The sequence below is a fragment of the Pelophylax lessonae genome, assembly GCF_965119305.1.
Source record: "Pelophylax lessonae genome assembly, chromosome: 4".
NCBI classification, from domain to species: domain Eukaryota; kingdom Metazoa; phylum Chordata; class Amphibia; order Anura; family Ranidae; genus Pelophylax; species Pelophylax lessonae.
Window position 1 is genome coordinate 611462974 of NC_138771.1, and position 17657 is coordinate 611480630.

At 45.2% G+C, this 17657-nt stretch overlaps 2 protein-coding genes across 2 annotated transcripts in view; both read left to right on the plus strand.

Annotated features, from left to right (window-relative positions):
- Positions 1–17657, plus strand: part of LOC309553574 (A.superbus venom factor 1-like) — a 1719715-nt gene that overhangs the window by 656649 nt on the left and 1045409 nt on the right. The window lies entirely within an intron of this gene.
- Positions 1–17657, plus strand: part of LOC309553584 (A.superbus venom factor 2-like) — a 453522-nt gene that overhangs the window by 397421 nt on the left and 38444 nt on the right. The window contains exons 27-29 of the mRNA XM_082254860.1: positions 12129–12212; positions 17037–17120; positions 17275–17410. Coding sequence (XP_082110986.1) covers positions 12129–12212; positions 17037–17120; positions 17275–17410 — 304 coding nt within the window. The remainder of the gene's footprint in view (positions 1–12128; positions 12213–17036; positions 17121–17274; positions 17411–17657) is intronic.

Here is a 17657-nt window from a genome sequence, read left to right on the forward strand (position 1 = left end):
ACCCCCACCCCTCAGTAGAGCGGCGGCGGGTGCTAGAACCCCCCCGAAGTAAAAGCGGGTGGCGAGCGGTGCGGTAACCCCCCTCCCTTGTTGCGGGCGGCGTGCAGTAAACCCTTCCTGTGCGGCGAGCGATGCGGTAACCCCCTCCCTCACTTGTTGCGGATGGCGTGCAGTAAACCCTCCCTTTGCGGCGAGCGGAGCGGGAACCCCCCCCCCCCCCCCACAGAGAGGGAGCAGAGGAGACTAGCAGACACAAAGGCTGACCGGGAAGTGACCAAGGGAGGCGGGTGCAGAGAGGATGACTGACCGACTGAGGGAGGATGGAGGAATCACCGTCAGGAACTGAAAGTGATAGGCTTAAAGGGACACACACTAGGTAAGTAAGACTGGTGACTGAGATTGAACACTGACTGAGGGTGTAGTGTAGTACCTGAGTATCTGTGAGTACCAATTACTACCTGAGTGCCTGTGAGTACCTATTACTACCTGAGTGTTGTGAGGACCTATCACTACCTGAGTGCCTGGAGTACCCATTACTACCTGAGTGTCTGGGAGTACCTATTACTACCTGAGTGCCTGGAGTACCTATAACTACCTGAGGGCCTGTGAGTACCTATTTACTACCTGAGTGCCTGTGAGTACCTATTACTACCTGAGTGCCTGTGGGTACCTATTACTACCTGAGTGTCTGTGAGTACCTATTACTACTGTAAGTGTTGTGCGACTGACCGGGCTGTGTGTCTGTGAGTGTTGTGTGACTGACCGGCCTGTGTGTCTGTGAGTGTTGTGCGACTGTGAGTGTTGTGCGACTGAGTGTTGTGCAACTGACCGGGCTGTGCGACTGAGAGTGTTGGGCAACTAAGATTGTTGTGCGACTGACCGGGCTGTGCGACTGTGAGTGTGGTGCGACTGGGAGTGTGGTGCGACTGACCGGGCTGTGCGACTGTGAGTGTGGTGCGACTGTGAGTGTTGTGCGACTGTGAGTGTTGTGCGACTGACCGGGTGGTGCGACGGAGTGTTGTGCGACTGGGAGTGTTGTGGGACTGACCAGGCTGTGAGATTGTGAGTGTTGTGCAACTGAGTGTCAAGTGAGGGTAGCAGAGTACCAGAGGGTGAGAAGGTAGAGTTAGGAAGTCAGGAAATAGCCACATATAGACTTAAATCACTGAATCCCCATTAGATTAGATTAGTAGGTACAATGCCCGGCGGGTGTGGAGATGCGACTCGGTGTACATCTTGTGATATGTATGCGTTCCTCGGTCATGCGATCGAGGGCGAATACAAATGCTCAAAATGTAAGCACGTTGCTTCCCTGGAAGCTCAGGTCCTGAATCTAGGGAAGCAGCTGGCAACACTGAGACGAATGTCCATACCGGAGGAGAGCCAGGATCGTACCCGTCAGGCGCAGGCAGGGGCCTGCACAGAGGTGGGCGGAGTAATGGAGGTGCAGGCATCAGAGCAGAGTAGAGGGGTGACAGTTAGGAGGGGTAGAAGGGGACAAGGCAAGGAGGCTGATCCTGGGCTGGAGCACCCCAATAGATACGCCCCGTTGTGTAATGTTGGGGAAACCAGTCAGGGACCAGCATTGCTGGAGCAGAGCGACGCCCCTAGCTGCCAGGGGAAGAACTCCTCCAGTGAGGCCGGGAGAAAGGGAAAGGAAAGACAGGTGCTGGTGGTAGGGGACTCAATTATTAGAAGGACAGACAGTGCAATCAGTCACAAAGACCGCGTGCGCCGAACAGTCTGTTGTTTACCGGGCGCTCGAGTTCGGCACATCGCGGATCAGGTGGACAGATTATTGGGTGGGGCTGGGGAAGACCCAGCTGTCATGGTACACGTGGGTACCAATGACATAGGCAGAGGAAGATGGAGAGTCCTAAACGATTTCAGGGACTTAGGAGCTAAGTTGAGGAGTAGGACCTCCAAGGTAGTATTTTCAGTAATACTACCTGTACCTCGAGCTACACCAGAGAGGCAGCGGGAGACTAGGGAAGTTAACAAGTGGCTGAGGAGCTGGTGTAGTAAGGAGGGTTTCGGGTTCCTGGAGAACTGGGCCGACTTCTCAGTCAGCCACCGGCTCTTTGGTAGGGACGGATTGCACCTAAATGGGGAGGGTGCAGCCGTACTGGGTGAGAAGATGGCTGAAAAGTTAGAGGGGCTTTTAAATTAGGTGACGGGGGGAGGGTACAGATGTAGAATTAGCCAGTGGAAAGCAAGATTCAGAGGGCACAAATGGGGGAATTAGCGGTAGGGTGTTCGTAGCTCCTAAACCCAGGGTGGGTATGGGGAAAAATCAAGAGAGCAGCCTAAAAACATCAAATGAGAATATATGTAACCATTTAAAATTAAGAGGTTTGTATACCAATGCCAGAAGCCTGGCCAACAAGATGGGAGAGCTGGAGCTGCTGATGTTTGAGGAGGACTTTAAAGGGACTTTAATTATCCAGATATAGACTGGGCAGAAGGAACCGCACACTCAGCCAAGGCTCGGCAGTTCCTAAATGTTTTGCAGGACAATTTCATGGGTTAGATGGTGAATGCACTGACAAGAAACAATGCGGTACTTGACCTACTGATTATCAACAATACAGACCTGCTCACGGATATAGAAATACGGGGCAACTTAGGAAACAGTGACCATAGGTCAATAAGTTTCAGTATTAATTACAGTAATAGGAAACACAAGGGTAATATAAGGACACTGAATTTCAAAAGAGCCAATTTCCCAAAACTGCGCTCGCTGCTAGAAAATAGCAAATGGGATAGAACCCTGGGAACAAAGAACACTGAGGAAAAATGGGAGTGCTTCAAGAGCATACTTAACAAGGGGATTGGCCAGTGTATAGCAAAGGGAAATACATTTAAAAGAGCTAAACTAAACCCTGGGTGGCTAAACTCCAACATAAAAATGCATATTAGTGCTAAAGAAAAGGCCTTCAAAAAATACAAGACTGAGGGGTCATTGGCAGCATTTAAGCATTACAGAGAGTGCAATAAGAAATGTAAAGACGAAATCAGGGCGGCTAAAATAGAACACGAGAGACACATAGCAGAGGAGAGTAAAAAGAACCCCAAGAAATTCTTTAAGTATATAAACAGTAAGAAAGCGAGGCCAGAACACATTGGCCCCATAAAAGATGACAAAGGAAATATGGCCACTGAGGACAGAGAAAAGCGGAAGTGTTAAATAATTTCTTCTCATCAGTCTTCACAAAAGAATCGGGGGGCTACACTAACCCAGCTTGTAAGGCCAAACTAAACAACACACCTCAGGAAGTGCCGCCATGGCGATCAGAAGATAGACTTAGAACTAAACTAGAGAAACTTAACATAAATAAATCGCCAGGACCGGATTGGCTTGCACCCGAGGGTTCTTAAAGAGCTCAACCAGGTGATTGCCAGACCATTATTCTTGATCTTAAGGATAGTTTACAGACGGGTATGGTGCCAGCTGATTGGAAAAAAGCCAACGTGGTACCAATATTTAAAATGGGGCCAAGATATATCCCGGGTAACTATAGGCCAGTCAGCCTAACATCTGTAGTCTGCAAGATTTTGGAGGGGATGTTTAGGGACCACATACAAGATTTTAGTAATGAAAATGGTATTATTAGTAGTAATCAGCATGGATTCATGAAAAATCGTTCTTTCCAAACCAATCTATTAACCTTCTACGATGAAGTGAGCTGCCACCTAGATAAAGGAAAGCCTGTGGATGTGGTGTATCTGGACTTTGCAAAGGCCTTTGACACCGTTCCCCACAAACGCTTACTGTACAAACTAAGGAAGGTAGGTATGGACCATAAGGTGAGTACCTGGATAGAGAACTGGCTCCAGGGGAGAGTCCAGAGGGTGGTGATTAATGGGGAGTACTCAGATTGGGCAGGTGTGGAAAGTGGGGTCCACCAGGGTTCTGTCCTGGGACCAATCCTGTTTAATTTATTCATAAATGATCTAGAGGAGGGGATATCTAGTACAATCTCAATATTTGCAGATGATACTAAACTAGGCATGCCAATATCTTCTATGCAGGATGTGGAAACCTTACAAGCGGACCTGAACAAAATAATGGGGTGGGCAATTACATGGCAGATGAGGTTTAATGTTGAAAAATGTAAAGTAATGCACTTGGGTTGCCAGAAACCAGAAATCAAGCTACTCACTAGGGGGGGGGGGGGAACCTCTGGGTGAGTCTAGGATGGAAAAGGACCTGGGGGTATTGGTAGACAACAGACTTGGCAGTGGCATGCAATGCCAAGCCGCTGCAAGCAAAGCCAACAGAATACTGGGATGCATAAAAAAGGGGATTCACTCCAGAAATAAAGAGATTATTCTCCCGCTCTACAAGACTCTGGTTCGGCCACATCTGGAGTATGCTGTCCAGTTCTGGGCACCGGTCCTCAGGAAGGATGTGCTGGAACTGGAAAGAGTCCAGAGAAGGGCAACCAAAATAATTAGGGGAAAGGAGGACATCGGCTATGAGGAAAGACTACAAGCACTGAACTTATTCTCTCTGGAAAAGAGACGATTGAGGGGGGATATGATATCAATGTACAAATACTGTACTGGCGACCCTAGCATAAGGAACAAACTATTCAGAGAAAGGAAATACAATAAGACACGTGGCCACTCACTAAAACTAGAGGAAAGGCGGTTTAACCTTAAAGTACGTAAGGGGTTCTTCACTGTAAGAGCGGTAAGGATGTGGAATTCTCTTCCACAAGCAGTGGTATCAGCAGGGAGCATCGATAGTTTCAAAAAACTATTAGATGGGCACCTTAAAGACCACAACATACAGGGGTATACAATGTATGGGTAACAGCAAACACACACACACATCATAGGTTGAACTAACAAACTATTCAGAGAAAGGAAATACAATAAGACACGTGGCCACTCACTAAAACTAGAGGAAAGGCGGTTTAACCTTAAAGTACGTAAGGGGTTCTTCACTGTAAGAGCGGTAAGGATGTGGAATTCTCTTCCACAAGCAGTGGTATCAGCAGGGAGCATCGATAGTTTCAAAAAACTATTAAATGGGCACCTTAAAGACCACAACATACAGGGGTATACAATGTATGGGTAACAGCAAACACACACACACATCATAGGTTGAACTAGATGGACAGATGTCTTTTTTCAACCTCACTAACTACGTAACTATGTAACTATATTGAGCAAGTTCTGGCCAGTGGTCCATCCTCACGACCCAGTAACCCAGTGGATGCTCATTTGGAAAGATCTCCAAGTCTGCTCTTGCCCCTAGATAATCATGCACCATATGATGGAGATGCTGCCGATGGTTGCTTAAACCTAACAGCCCTGGGTGCTGCTGAGGACTAAAGAACTGTTTAAAGTCTTCTCCACCACTACTTCTTTGGCTGAACGATACCTCAGAAACACGTCCAGAGAATGTTAACCTTCCATTTTTTGAAAAGGTGTTACACAAATTTTTTTTCAAGGCTTCCTCAAGATGTTTCATCCTCTACTCCCTATGTGAAGGTAGGATGAGCTCTGCAAATGTACCCTTGTAATGTGGATCAAGAAGGGTTGCCAACCAGTAATTATACCTCTCCTTGATAGCACAAATCCTTGGGTCCTTTTGCAGGCTTTGCGGAATCAGGGAGCCCATGAATCGTAAGTTTGAGGAGGCATGAGCTTCTGAGTCCTCTGGGTTACTAAGGATGACATTGTAAGAAGCAACCTCTCCCCAACCACGTATAACTCCTGGGGTTTCTGGGGAATCAAAACCATCCCTTGAAGACTGCTGTATGCTATCCTCTACATCTATGCTGCCACAATCCTCCTCCTCCTCTTCCTCCTGTGTGTTTTGTGTCCCTGCAGGCATGATATCTGCATAAAGGGGGCCTTGTGAGGAAAGGAAGTCCTCCTCTTCCTCCAGCTGTTCTGCTTCAAGTGCCCTGTGCATGATTCCACGAAGTGTATGCTCCAGCAGGTAGACTAGAGAGTTAGTGTCACTGATGCATGCATCATCCAGGCTCACCATCCTTGTGGCCTCCTCAAATGGTGACAGGATGGTGCATGCATCCTTTATCTAAAGTCACTGCCATGGCAAAAAAAAGCCAAGCTCCCCTGGGCCTGTCCTTGTGCCATACTCACACAGGTACTCATTGATGGCCCTCTGCTGCATGTGCAGCCACTTCAGCATTGCCAATGTTGAGTTCCACCTGGTGGGCATGTCACAAATGAGGCGGTTGGTGGGCAGGTTGAATTCCCGTTGAATGTCAGATAGCGAGCACTGGCATTGTATGAATGCCGGAAATGGCCACAGACTTTTCTGGCCTGCCTCAGGAGATCTTGGAAGCCTGGGTATCTGGTCAGGAAACGCTGCACCACCAGATTCAGGACATGTGCCAAGCATGGAACATGTTTCAAGTGTCCCTGTCGGAGGGCGGAGAGAAGGTTGGTGCCATTGTCGCATACAACCATTCCTGGCTCAAGTTGTCATGGCATCAATCATCTTTGAGCCTGTCCCTGCAGAGCTGACAGAATCTCTGCCCCGGTGTGACTCCTATCCCCTAGACAGACCAATTGAAGCACTGCATGGCATCTTTTAGCCTGACTGCTTGCGTACCTCCTTAAAATGCTTAGGGAGCACTGCTCTTTCAGAGGACAATTGAGCAGAAAAGGATATGGAGGAAGAAGAAGAGGAGGAGGTGGTGGAGTAGCCAGATGTGGCAGAACCAGCACCAGCTTTTTGGAGGCATGGTGGCAAAACAAGCTGTAACACTGAACACTGTCCTGCATCCTCCCCAGCTGCCAGAAGAGTTACCCAGTGCACCATGAAGGAAATGTAATGTCTCTGTCCATGCCTGCTGGACCAAGAGTCAGCAGTAATGTGAACCTTCCTGCTGACTGCTCTGTCCAACGAGGCCAAAACGCTACCTTCCACATGACGGTAGAGAGCCGGAATGGTCTTACGTGAAAAGAAATGCCTTTTTGGTACCTGCCACTGTGGTACAGCACATTCCACAAATTGGTGAAAGGGAGCAGAGTCTACCAGATGAAAAGTCAGCAATTGTAATGCTAGCAATTTGGCCAAGACGTCTGGCGGGACCAGACGCTATGACCACACCCCCAAGACGGCTCGGCCTTTCGGACATGGTGTGGATTTTGGGGGGTTTTTTATTACTGGTTGATCAATATATAATCTATATATAATGCATTGCTGATATGTACTGAACTGACCAATAGATACTGAATGGCCTTATTTACACTCAAGTGGCCTATATATCTATAGAGATATCAATGTGTGGTCTATACAAAACCAACCAAAGGATACTGAATGGCCTGGTATATACTCAAGTGGCCTATATATGTAGATATCACTATATGGTCTATACTGAAACCACCGATAGATACTGAATAGCCTAATATAATGTATTGGATATCAATGTATGCTCTATACTGAACTGACCAATAGATACTCAATGGCCTAATATATAATCAATTGTCCTATAGAGAGATCAATGTATGCTCTATACTGAACTGATCGATACTCAATGGCCTAATATATAATCAATTGTCTTATATATATATATATATATATAGAGAGAGAGAGAGAGAGAGAGAGAGATCAATGTATGCTCTATACTTAACTGACCAATAGATACTCAATGGCCTAATATATGTAATCAATTGTCCTATATATATATATATATATAGAGAGAGAGAGAGCTCAATGTATGCTCTATACTGAAGTGACCGATAGATACTCAATGGCCTAATATATGTAATCAATTGTCCTATATACAGTATATAGAGAGAGATCAATGTATGCTCTATACTTAACTGACCGTGACCAATATATACTCAGTGGCCTAATATACAGTATGTAATCAATTGTCCTATATATAGAGAGACATCAATGTATGCTCTATACTGAAGTGACCGATAGATACTCAATGGCCTAATATATGTAATCAATTGTCCTATATATATATATAGAGAGATCAATGTATGCTCTATACTCAACTGACCGATACTCAATGGCCTAATATATAATCAATTGTCCTATATATAGAGAGAGAGATCAATGTATGCTCTATACTCAACTGACCGATAGATACTCAATGGCCTAATATATAATCAATTGATAAACTGCAAATCACTTTCCTCTCTCTGCCTCAATCACGATCCTCTCCCTGCCTAACTCACTGCTAGTGTCTCTAACAGTGGCGGCCTGTGCATAGGGGGCGCCAGGGCGCCGCCCCCCTAAAAAAAAAGGAAAAAAAAAAAAAAAAAAGACAAAAAAAACCAATAAAGTTAGGAAAAAAAAAAAAATGGGTTCGCCGGCCTGACCGGCTTATGTGGTGGCTAAAGGGGGGGTGGGGTTTACGACCCAGAAGAGGCGCCGATTGGCTGCCTTCTGGGGCATAACCTGGGCGCAGAAAAGAGCGCTTGGCCACCCCCACCTGGCTGTGATTGGTCCAGACTCCAGCCTGGACCAATCACAGAAGGACATCATCTGGTCACGTGACGCGTGGGGCGGTGCACTGCCCCGGCGTCACGATCACCGACACCGCTTCCGCCTTCCGGGTTCCATTCCTTCCCAGGCCGCGGCTGAGAGAAGATAGAAGACTCCCGAGTCCCATCCGCTCAGAGCACTCGCCGACGCTGAGTCGGCGCCTGACCAGGAGGACCAGTGCAGGACCAGGAGGAGACCAGGAGTCGGATCGGGCGGCGGCGGCGGGCCTTCTTCGTGGACGGACGGCAGACAGCATTCGGATCCAGGCCTCAGGTTGGAAGAGAGAGAAGAGTCCAGCCCTGTGCAGCAGCAGCCCGGTAAGTCCTCAGTCGTCCCCCTCCTCCTCAGGCCTCTGTCCACTCACAAAAAAATGCATGCCTTGCCATTGCCATCCATGCCATTGCCATCCATGCCATTGCCATCCATGCCATTGCCAGCCATCCATCCATGCCATCCATCCATGCCATTGCCATCCATGCCATTGCCATCCATCCATGCCATTGCCATCCATGCCATTGCCAGCCATCCATCCATGCCATTGCCATCCATGCCATTGCCATCCATGCCATTGCCATCCATCCATGCCATTGCCATCCATGCCATTTCCAGCCATCCATCCATGCCATCCATCCATGCCATTGCCATTGCCATCCATGCCATTGCCATCCATGCCATTGCCATCCATCCATGCCATTGCCATCCATGCCATTGCCATCCATCCATCCATGCCTTTGCCATCCATCCATGCCATTGCCATCCATGCCATTGCCATCCATTGCCTGCCATCCATGCCATGCCATTGCCATCCATTGCCTGCCATCCATGCCATGCCATTGCCTGCCATCCATGCCATGCCATTGCCATCCATTGCCTGCCATCCATGTCATTGCCATCCATTGCCTGCCATCCATGCCATGCCATTGCCATCCATTGCCTGCCATCCATGCCATGCCATTGCCATCCATGCCATGCCATTGCCATCCATTGCCTGCCATCCATGCCATGCCATTGCCATCCATGCCATGCCATTGCCATCCATTGGCTGCCATCCATGCAATGCCATTGCCATCCATTGCCTGCCATCCATGCCATTGCCATCCATTGCCTGCCATCCATGCCATTGCCATCCATTGCCTGCCATCCATGCCATTGCCATCCATTGCCTGCCATCCATGCCATTGCCATCCATTGCCTGCCATGCCATCCATGATGATAATGATATCTGCTGCAGATATCATCATCATGGATGGATGGATGGACGGACCCAGGCCAGAACAGGTAGGTACAGGCAGGTCACGGTGCAAGATTTATCAAGTTACCCAGGCCGGGCCCAGACCAGAGTGTGCAGATATCATTATATATATCATCATGGATGGATGGATGATCCATCCATCCATGATGATATATATAATTATATCTGCACACTCTGGTCTGGGCCTGGCTTGGGATATTATTCTTGCACCGTGACCTGCCTGTACCTACCTGTTCTGGCCTGGCCTGGGTCCATCCATCCATCCATCCATCCATGATGATAATGATATCTGCACACTCTGGTCTGGGCCCGGCCTGGGTAACTTGATAAATCTTGCACGGTGACCTGCCTGTACCTACCTGTTCTGGCCTGGCTTGGGTCCATTCATCCATGATGGATGGATAGACCCAGGCCAGAACAGGTAGGTACAGGCAGGACATGTATGCTGGTCACTACATTGAAAGGGACATGTACGCTGGTCACTACATTGAAAGGGACATGTACGCTGGTCACTACATTGAAAGGGGCATGTACGCTGGTCACTACATTGAAAGGGGCATGTACGCTGGTCACTACATTGAAAGGGGCCTGTACGCTGGTCACTACATTGAAAGGGGGCATGTACACTGGTCACTACATTGAAAGGGGGCATGCACACTGGTCACTACATTGAAAGGGGGCATGTACGCTGGTCACTACATTGAAAGGGGGCATGTACTGTGGGGTTAGTGCTAGGGGGCCTGTACTGTGGGATTAGTGCTAGGGGGCCTGTACTGTGGGATTAGTGCTAGGGGGCCTGTACTGTGGGGTTTGTGCTAGGAGGCCTGTACTGTGGGATTAGTGCTAGGGGGTCTGTACTGTGGGGTTTGTGCTAGGGGGCCTGTACTGTGGGATTTGTGCTAGGGGGTCTGTACTGTGGGGTTTGTGCTAGGGGGCCTGTACTGTGGGATTAGTGCTAGGGGGTCTGTACTGTGGGGTTTGTGCTAGGGGGTCTGTACTGTGGGGTTTGTGCTAGGAGGCCTGTACTGTGGGATTAGTGCTGGCGGGGTCTGTACTGTGGGGTTTGTGCCACTCTGTCAGTGTATCCCATAATAGGGTGTCTCTCACAGTATATCCTATAATAGGGCCCCTGCTCCCTATTATGGGATATACTAGTACTGAGAGACCCCTTAATATGTGATATATTGGGAGAATTTGTTCACGCAAGCAAAATATAGGGGACAAAATGGGTGGAGTCTATAAGGGGTGGGGCTTCTGATAAATGGGAGGGGTCAAAATAGAAGGGCGGGGTCTTGCGCCCCCCCATCTTAAAACTTCACCAGCCGCCACTGGTCTCTAATTAGACTACACTGCACTGTCTGATAAGCTGCAAATCACTCTCCTCTCCCTGCCTCAAACACGTTCCTCTCCCTGCCTCAACCACTTGCTATCTCCCCCACACAGTCAAACTACACGTAGCTGCTGTGCGAGCAGCCTTTATTTAGTTTGGGGTGTGTACTTAGCCCCTGAGCCATGATTGGGTAAAGGCAGCCTGACTAAAGCATGGAGGTCAGGGTGCATGCTTTGGAAAATTCGAGCGCGCAGTGCATTATGGATGCAGGCGCTCAAATTTCCCTCGAAGAAGCATATTTGTTCATTATTCGACGAACGAGCGAACAGCCAATGTTCAAGTTGATCTTACATTCGACTTGAACTCAAAGCTCATCCCTAGTTAGTACATACATTCTACATGAGAAAACTCCATCCCTGTCCCAAATCACACATATACTTCCCTAGTAAACATCATCCCTGTGCTATTTTACACTCCCCCTACATGACAAAACACCATATAAATCTTAGTGATTGTAAAGTTTTGATTTTTTTTTAAAAAAAATAAACACTACCATAGTGCAGCAACGTTAATTTATTAAAACAAATTTAGAAAAAGCTGGCAAACAGAAACTTACATAGAACGCTGTTGCGTTTGCATGAGCTGACAATGTGTGACCTCAGTACGCAAAGCTCAACCCAATGCCTTTTGTCCTATGGGATGTCATCAGGTGCTGTCTGTACTGATGACTCCTACTTCCTTTTAAAGGATACATGGGCATTGATCTGCCCATCACCTCATTGTATCATGTCCATCGCCCTTCCACATCCAAGGTCGATAAATCATCAAGCCAATAGGACATGGAGCCGACAGATGCCCACAGTACAATACTAGAAAAAAGTGACAAACCTATAGAACATCCAATACACAGTATTGACACTTATGGCCCCCACTCATCTACACATCAAAGACCTATCTATCTAGTTATTTATATGTTTGTGCGAGAAAGGCAAACAAATTGCTTCTCATGTATGTATTAGATATAATATTAAAATATTTTTCACCATCTTGTTTCACAGGAGTCTGTAGTTTCCAGCAAGAACAATTTGAATTTGATGTGCCACGTATATTAGAGGTAGCCTGTCAGACAGGTTCTGATTATGGTAAATATTAATAAACTTTAATATATTAGAGCACTTTATTTTTTAACTTAAAGCAAATCTTTATTGTTTCCACTGATGCTGGATTTTTTCTGTATCCTCCTCTGTTTTTAAATGCCTGACTATCGTCCTTTTACATTATACCTACTGTATAAACACTAGGGATGAGCTTTGAATTAGAACCAGACCAACTTTTGGTCCTAATTTTCGCCCATTCAGCAAACAGAAACTAAACTAGGTATTCACTTGCCTACTAATCTGAACCTTCAGCTGCAGCAGGAAGTAAAACCTTCAGTGCTGGTTCTATTACCACTGGTAAATGTGATCACTTCCTGCTCCAGGCTGGTTGTTAGGGAATTGGAAGCCACTGACTCCCTAACATATTAATGGCAGCATCAGGTCTGTTTTAGATTGGCCACTTATTTTGTTTAGAACATTCCCGGTTGCCTAGTGACCTTCTGTTATTCCTGTCCCTGTGGAATGCACTTCCGGCTGCTTGGAACGCATAGCGTTCCGGAAGAGTTCCACAGTCATCCACCGCACAGATTGTTATTCTTTTTACTGCCTGTAAACTTTCTACTAATATGAGTACATAACAAATAAAATAACTATTTAATACCTAATGGTACTACACTATAGGTGTCCTTTTTTCCCCCTACAGTGCCTTGCGAAAGTATTCGGCCCCCTTGAACTTTGCGACCTTTTGCCACATTTCAGGCTTCAAACATAACGATATAAAACTGTAATTTTTTGTGAAGAATCAACAACAAGTGGGACACAATCATAAAGTGGAACGAAATTTATTGGATATTTCAAACTTTTTTAACAAATAAAAATCTGAAAAATTGGGCGAGCAAAATTATTCAGCCCCCTTAAGTTAATACTTTGTAGCGCCACCTTTTGCTGCGATTACAGCTGTAAGTCGCTTGGGGTATGTCTCTATCAGTTTTGCACATCGAGAGACTGAAATTTTTGCCCATTCCTCCTTGCAAAACAGCTCAAGCTCAGTGAGGTTGGATGGAGAGCGTTTGTGAACAGCAGTTTTCAGTTCTTTCCACAGATTCTCGATTGGATTCAGGTCTGGACTTTGACTTGGCCATTCAAACACCTGGATATGTTTATTTGTGAACCATTCCATTGTAGATTTTGCTTTATGTTTTGGATCATTGTCTTGTTGGAAGACAAATCTCCGTCCGAGTCTCAGGTCTTTTGCAGACTCCTTTAGGTTTTCTTCCAGAATGGTCCTGTATTTGGCTCCATCCATCTTCCCATCAATTTTAACCATCTTCCCTGTCCCTGCTGAAGAAAAGCAGGCCCAAACCATGATGCTGCCACCACCATGTTTGACAGTGGGCATGGTGTGTTCAGGGTAATGAGCTGTGTTGCTTTTAGGCCAAACATAACGTTTTGCATTGTTGCCAAAAAGTTCGATTTTGGTTTCATCTGACCAGAGCACCTTCTTCCACATGTTTGGTGTGTCTCCCAGGTGGCTTGTGGCAAACTTTAAACAACACTTTTTATCTTTAAGAAATGGCTTTCTTCTTGCCACTCTTCCATAAAGGCCAGATTTGTGCAGTATACGACTGATTGTTGTCCTATGGACAGAGTCTCCCACCTCAGCTGTAGATCTCTGCAGTTCATCCAGAGTGATCATGGGCCTCTTGGCTGCATCTCTGATCAGTCTTCTCCTTGTAAGAGGGACGGCCAGGTCTTCGTAGATTTGCAGTGGTCTGATACTCCTTCCATTTCAATATTATCGCTTGCACAGTGCTCCTTGGGATGTTTAAAGCTTGGGAAATCTTTTTGTATCCAAATCCGGCTTTAAACTTCTCCACAAGTGTATCTCGGACCTGCCTGGTGTGTTCCTTGTTCTTCATGATGCGCTCTGTGCTTTAAACGAATCTCTGAGACTATCACAGTGCAGGTGCATTTATACGGAGACTTGATTACACACAGGTGGATTCTATTTATCATCATTAGTCATTTAGGTCAACATTGGATCATTCAGAGATCCTCACTGAACTTCTGGAGAGAGTTTGCTGCACTGAAAGTAAAGGGGCTGAATAATTTTGCACGCCCAATTTTTCAGTTTTTTATTTGTTAACAAAGTTTGAAATATCCAATAAATTTCGTTCCACTTCATGATTGTGTCCCTCTTGTTGTTGATTCGTCACAAAAAATTACAGTTTTATATCTTTATGTTTGAAGCCTGAAATGTGGCAAAAGGTTGCAAAGTTCAAGGGGGCCGAATACTTTCGCAAGGCACTGTACATATCTGGAATTTACCTGTATGCATATGGGCCATGGTCCAAGGAGTCTCCTATAAGATATCACTAGGAACCAGGAAATACCAATAGAGGTCCGTAGGAGCCATTCTCTCTGCAAATACTGAAGGCTTACTACCCCTGTGGGGGTATATACTTTTTGTAAGTGCGGTCCTGGGAGTGAGGGGAGCACGTTTGACCCATCACACCGACCACACTTGAAGGACTCTGACACAAGCACCTTCCTTGAATTCCCTAGCAGCACTGAACCACTTCAAATCCGATTTATTTGGACTGTGTATATTGAGTTGATTCATTTACACATTCCTGTAGATATTTTTACTTTACTGCCACTTTATGCATTACGTCACTTCATATACAATTTGGAATTTGTATTCTTTTTGCACTGAGATGAATTAACCTACACATTTTTGTCACTTTATGCACATTGCCACTTTTGTATACTGAAATTTGGTAATTGCACTGGATTGATATTATATCCAAGCACATGTGAGTTGGCACTGGGGCACTTATGTGTTTTATGAATTATATTGGATTATTTATGCAGTTATTTTATATTCTAGCACCTTCATTTATCTCCTCATCTTATTAGTTATTTGGAATACCCATTAATTCCAGCACTCGGTCACTTTAACTATATATTGATTAATTTTTTTTTTTTCGTTTTTGAATATCATACACTTACACGTCATAACCACACATATTATTTGGGGTGTCATCCTTATATATAATTTAAGTTATATTAGTCAGCGCCAAATTACCTTCCCCTTATTTACACTTTATACTATATCCTTCATTGGATTATGTATAGGAGGTAGGCTGCAGCCAGTATTTAAGTCTTACCATTCTAGCGCGGATTCCTTATTCATTTCTTGAATGCCTTGTGTTATAGCAACACAAGACAACCCCCAACACTGCCGGAAGAAAATGGACACTAGCTTGCATGCTAAAACTGATCATTTTAGCACATGAATTGTTGCTAAAATGCAGCAGATAAAAATCTGATTTTCTGCCCTGCCAAATTGAGCTATGTGGTGTGCCAAAGCTGTGTACATCTTAGAACTGGATGGACAGAAACTCCAATTCTTTTGGCAGGTAAACTAGTTCATATACAGTATATACACTGATAAACTATATTATTCTGATTACCCACCTAATATTGAGTAGGTCCCTCTTTTGCCTCCACAACATCTCTGACCAATATCATGGCATAGACACCACTAGACTTCTCAAGGTATGCTCTGGTATTTGGCACCAAGCTGTTAGTAGCACATCCTCTAAGTTCTGTAAGTAATGAGGTGGGACTTCCATGGATCAGACTTGTTTTCACAGCAGATCCCACATATACTCGATGGATTGAGATTTGGAGAATTTGGAGGCCAAATCAACACTTCCAACTCATTGTTGTGTTCCTCAAACCATTCTTGAACCATTTTTGCGGTGTGGCAGGACCCAAGGTTTCCCAGCAGAGCATTACCCAAAGCATTATACTGCCTCTGCCAGCTTGCCTTCTTTCCATACTGCATCCTGGTGCCATTTCTTCCCCAGGTTAGTGACGCACACAAACCTGGCCATCCACATGATGTAAAAGAAACAGTAATTCATCAGACCAGGCCACATTCTTCCTTTGCTCTTTGGTCCAGTTCTGATGCTTACGTGCCCATTGTAGGTGCTTTTGTATACAGAGGTCATCATGGATACCCTGACTGGTCTGAGGTACACAGCAAACTGCAATGCCCAATTTTCTGCCTTAACACATCAACTTCATGGACAACATGTTTACTTGCTACCTAATATATCCCATTAACTTTCAAATGCCACTGTAACAAGATAATCAATGTTATTCCCTTTATCTGTCAGTGAACTTACTATTATAGCTGATCAATGTATATATTATAAAACATTTGTGTATTTGTCTGTTGGTTGCAGTACAGAAAAATCAGGTCCTCTGCCCTGCCAAACAGAACCATGGAGGGTGGCAGAACTGTGATAATACAGCTCACTTATATATAAAATTCACCTTTTAAAACTGGTTCATGCAGATGAAAATTTGTTCTGTCAAATTATAATGGTGTGTCAGTGTATTTAGCGGTTTGTCTATATCAGTCTTTCCCAACCTTTTACCTCAGAGGGTTCTTAAAAATAATTTTAAGGTTTTGAGGGTCCCCTTTCTTAATTACTATGAGTATCATTAGGAGTGAGTGGGAAATATATCCCTACATTGTTGGTCATGGGAAGAAATATGACCCTTTGCACTGGTGATCAGAATTCCATCCTTTCAGACAGCTATTGGTGTCATTGGTGTCATGCCACTGGCTCTGCCAAAAAGCATTGGATTTGGAACCAGACAGGTACCATTGGATGGGACCTAAATTAGTCACAGCTCAAGGAACCCCTAGCAATCTCTGGAGGAACCCTGGAGTCCCATGAAACCTTGGTTGAGAATGGCTGCTCTAGGGGTTGGCTTTAACTGAAAAAATAATTTTAGAACAACACAGGCCGGTATTAATCATGCTTCTTATGACACCTCTTCTCTTTGTAGTATACAAAGTCTACCTCACCAACATACAACCAAGTGATTCCTATGATGCCTATGTGATGAGGATAGAAGAAGTTCTTAAATCAGGTAAAACATTCAACTGCTGAGACTTAGGTCAGAGCCAATTGGGGTTAGATACACACCTTAGTCTATGTAATGTAGATTTATGTTCCATCTTATTTAATAGAAAAAATTGAAAGACTAAAGTGTATTACATTGTCATTTTCTTTCATGCCATTAGGTACAGATGTTGTAACCCCAGGTGAAATGCGTACATTTTTAAGTACCAAGGCTTGCCGGATACCCCTAAACTTTGTGACCGGGAGGAGTTACCTTGTGTTAGGAGCAAGCTACGATCTTTGGGAATTTCCAGAAAGGTACGCATTTCCAATTATCTGAATAATACGGAAGTAATCTATGATCTGTTTCATTCTGGGTGGAGACTGATTATCATTTCCTAATGTCCTCCATGATACATATTAAAATGTCATGGAAAATCTTTACAGTGACTGGTCAATTTTAATACAGAACGTCAAAATAGTTTTCATTTTTCAATAACTCACAGATAATATAGGTGCATATTTTTTAGTCAGTCCATTTGATAAATCAGACAATTCCTTTGTG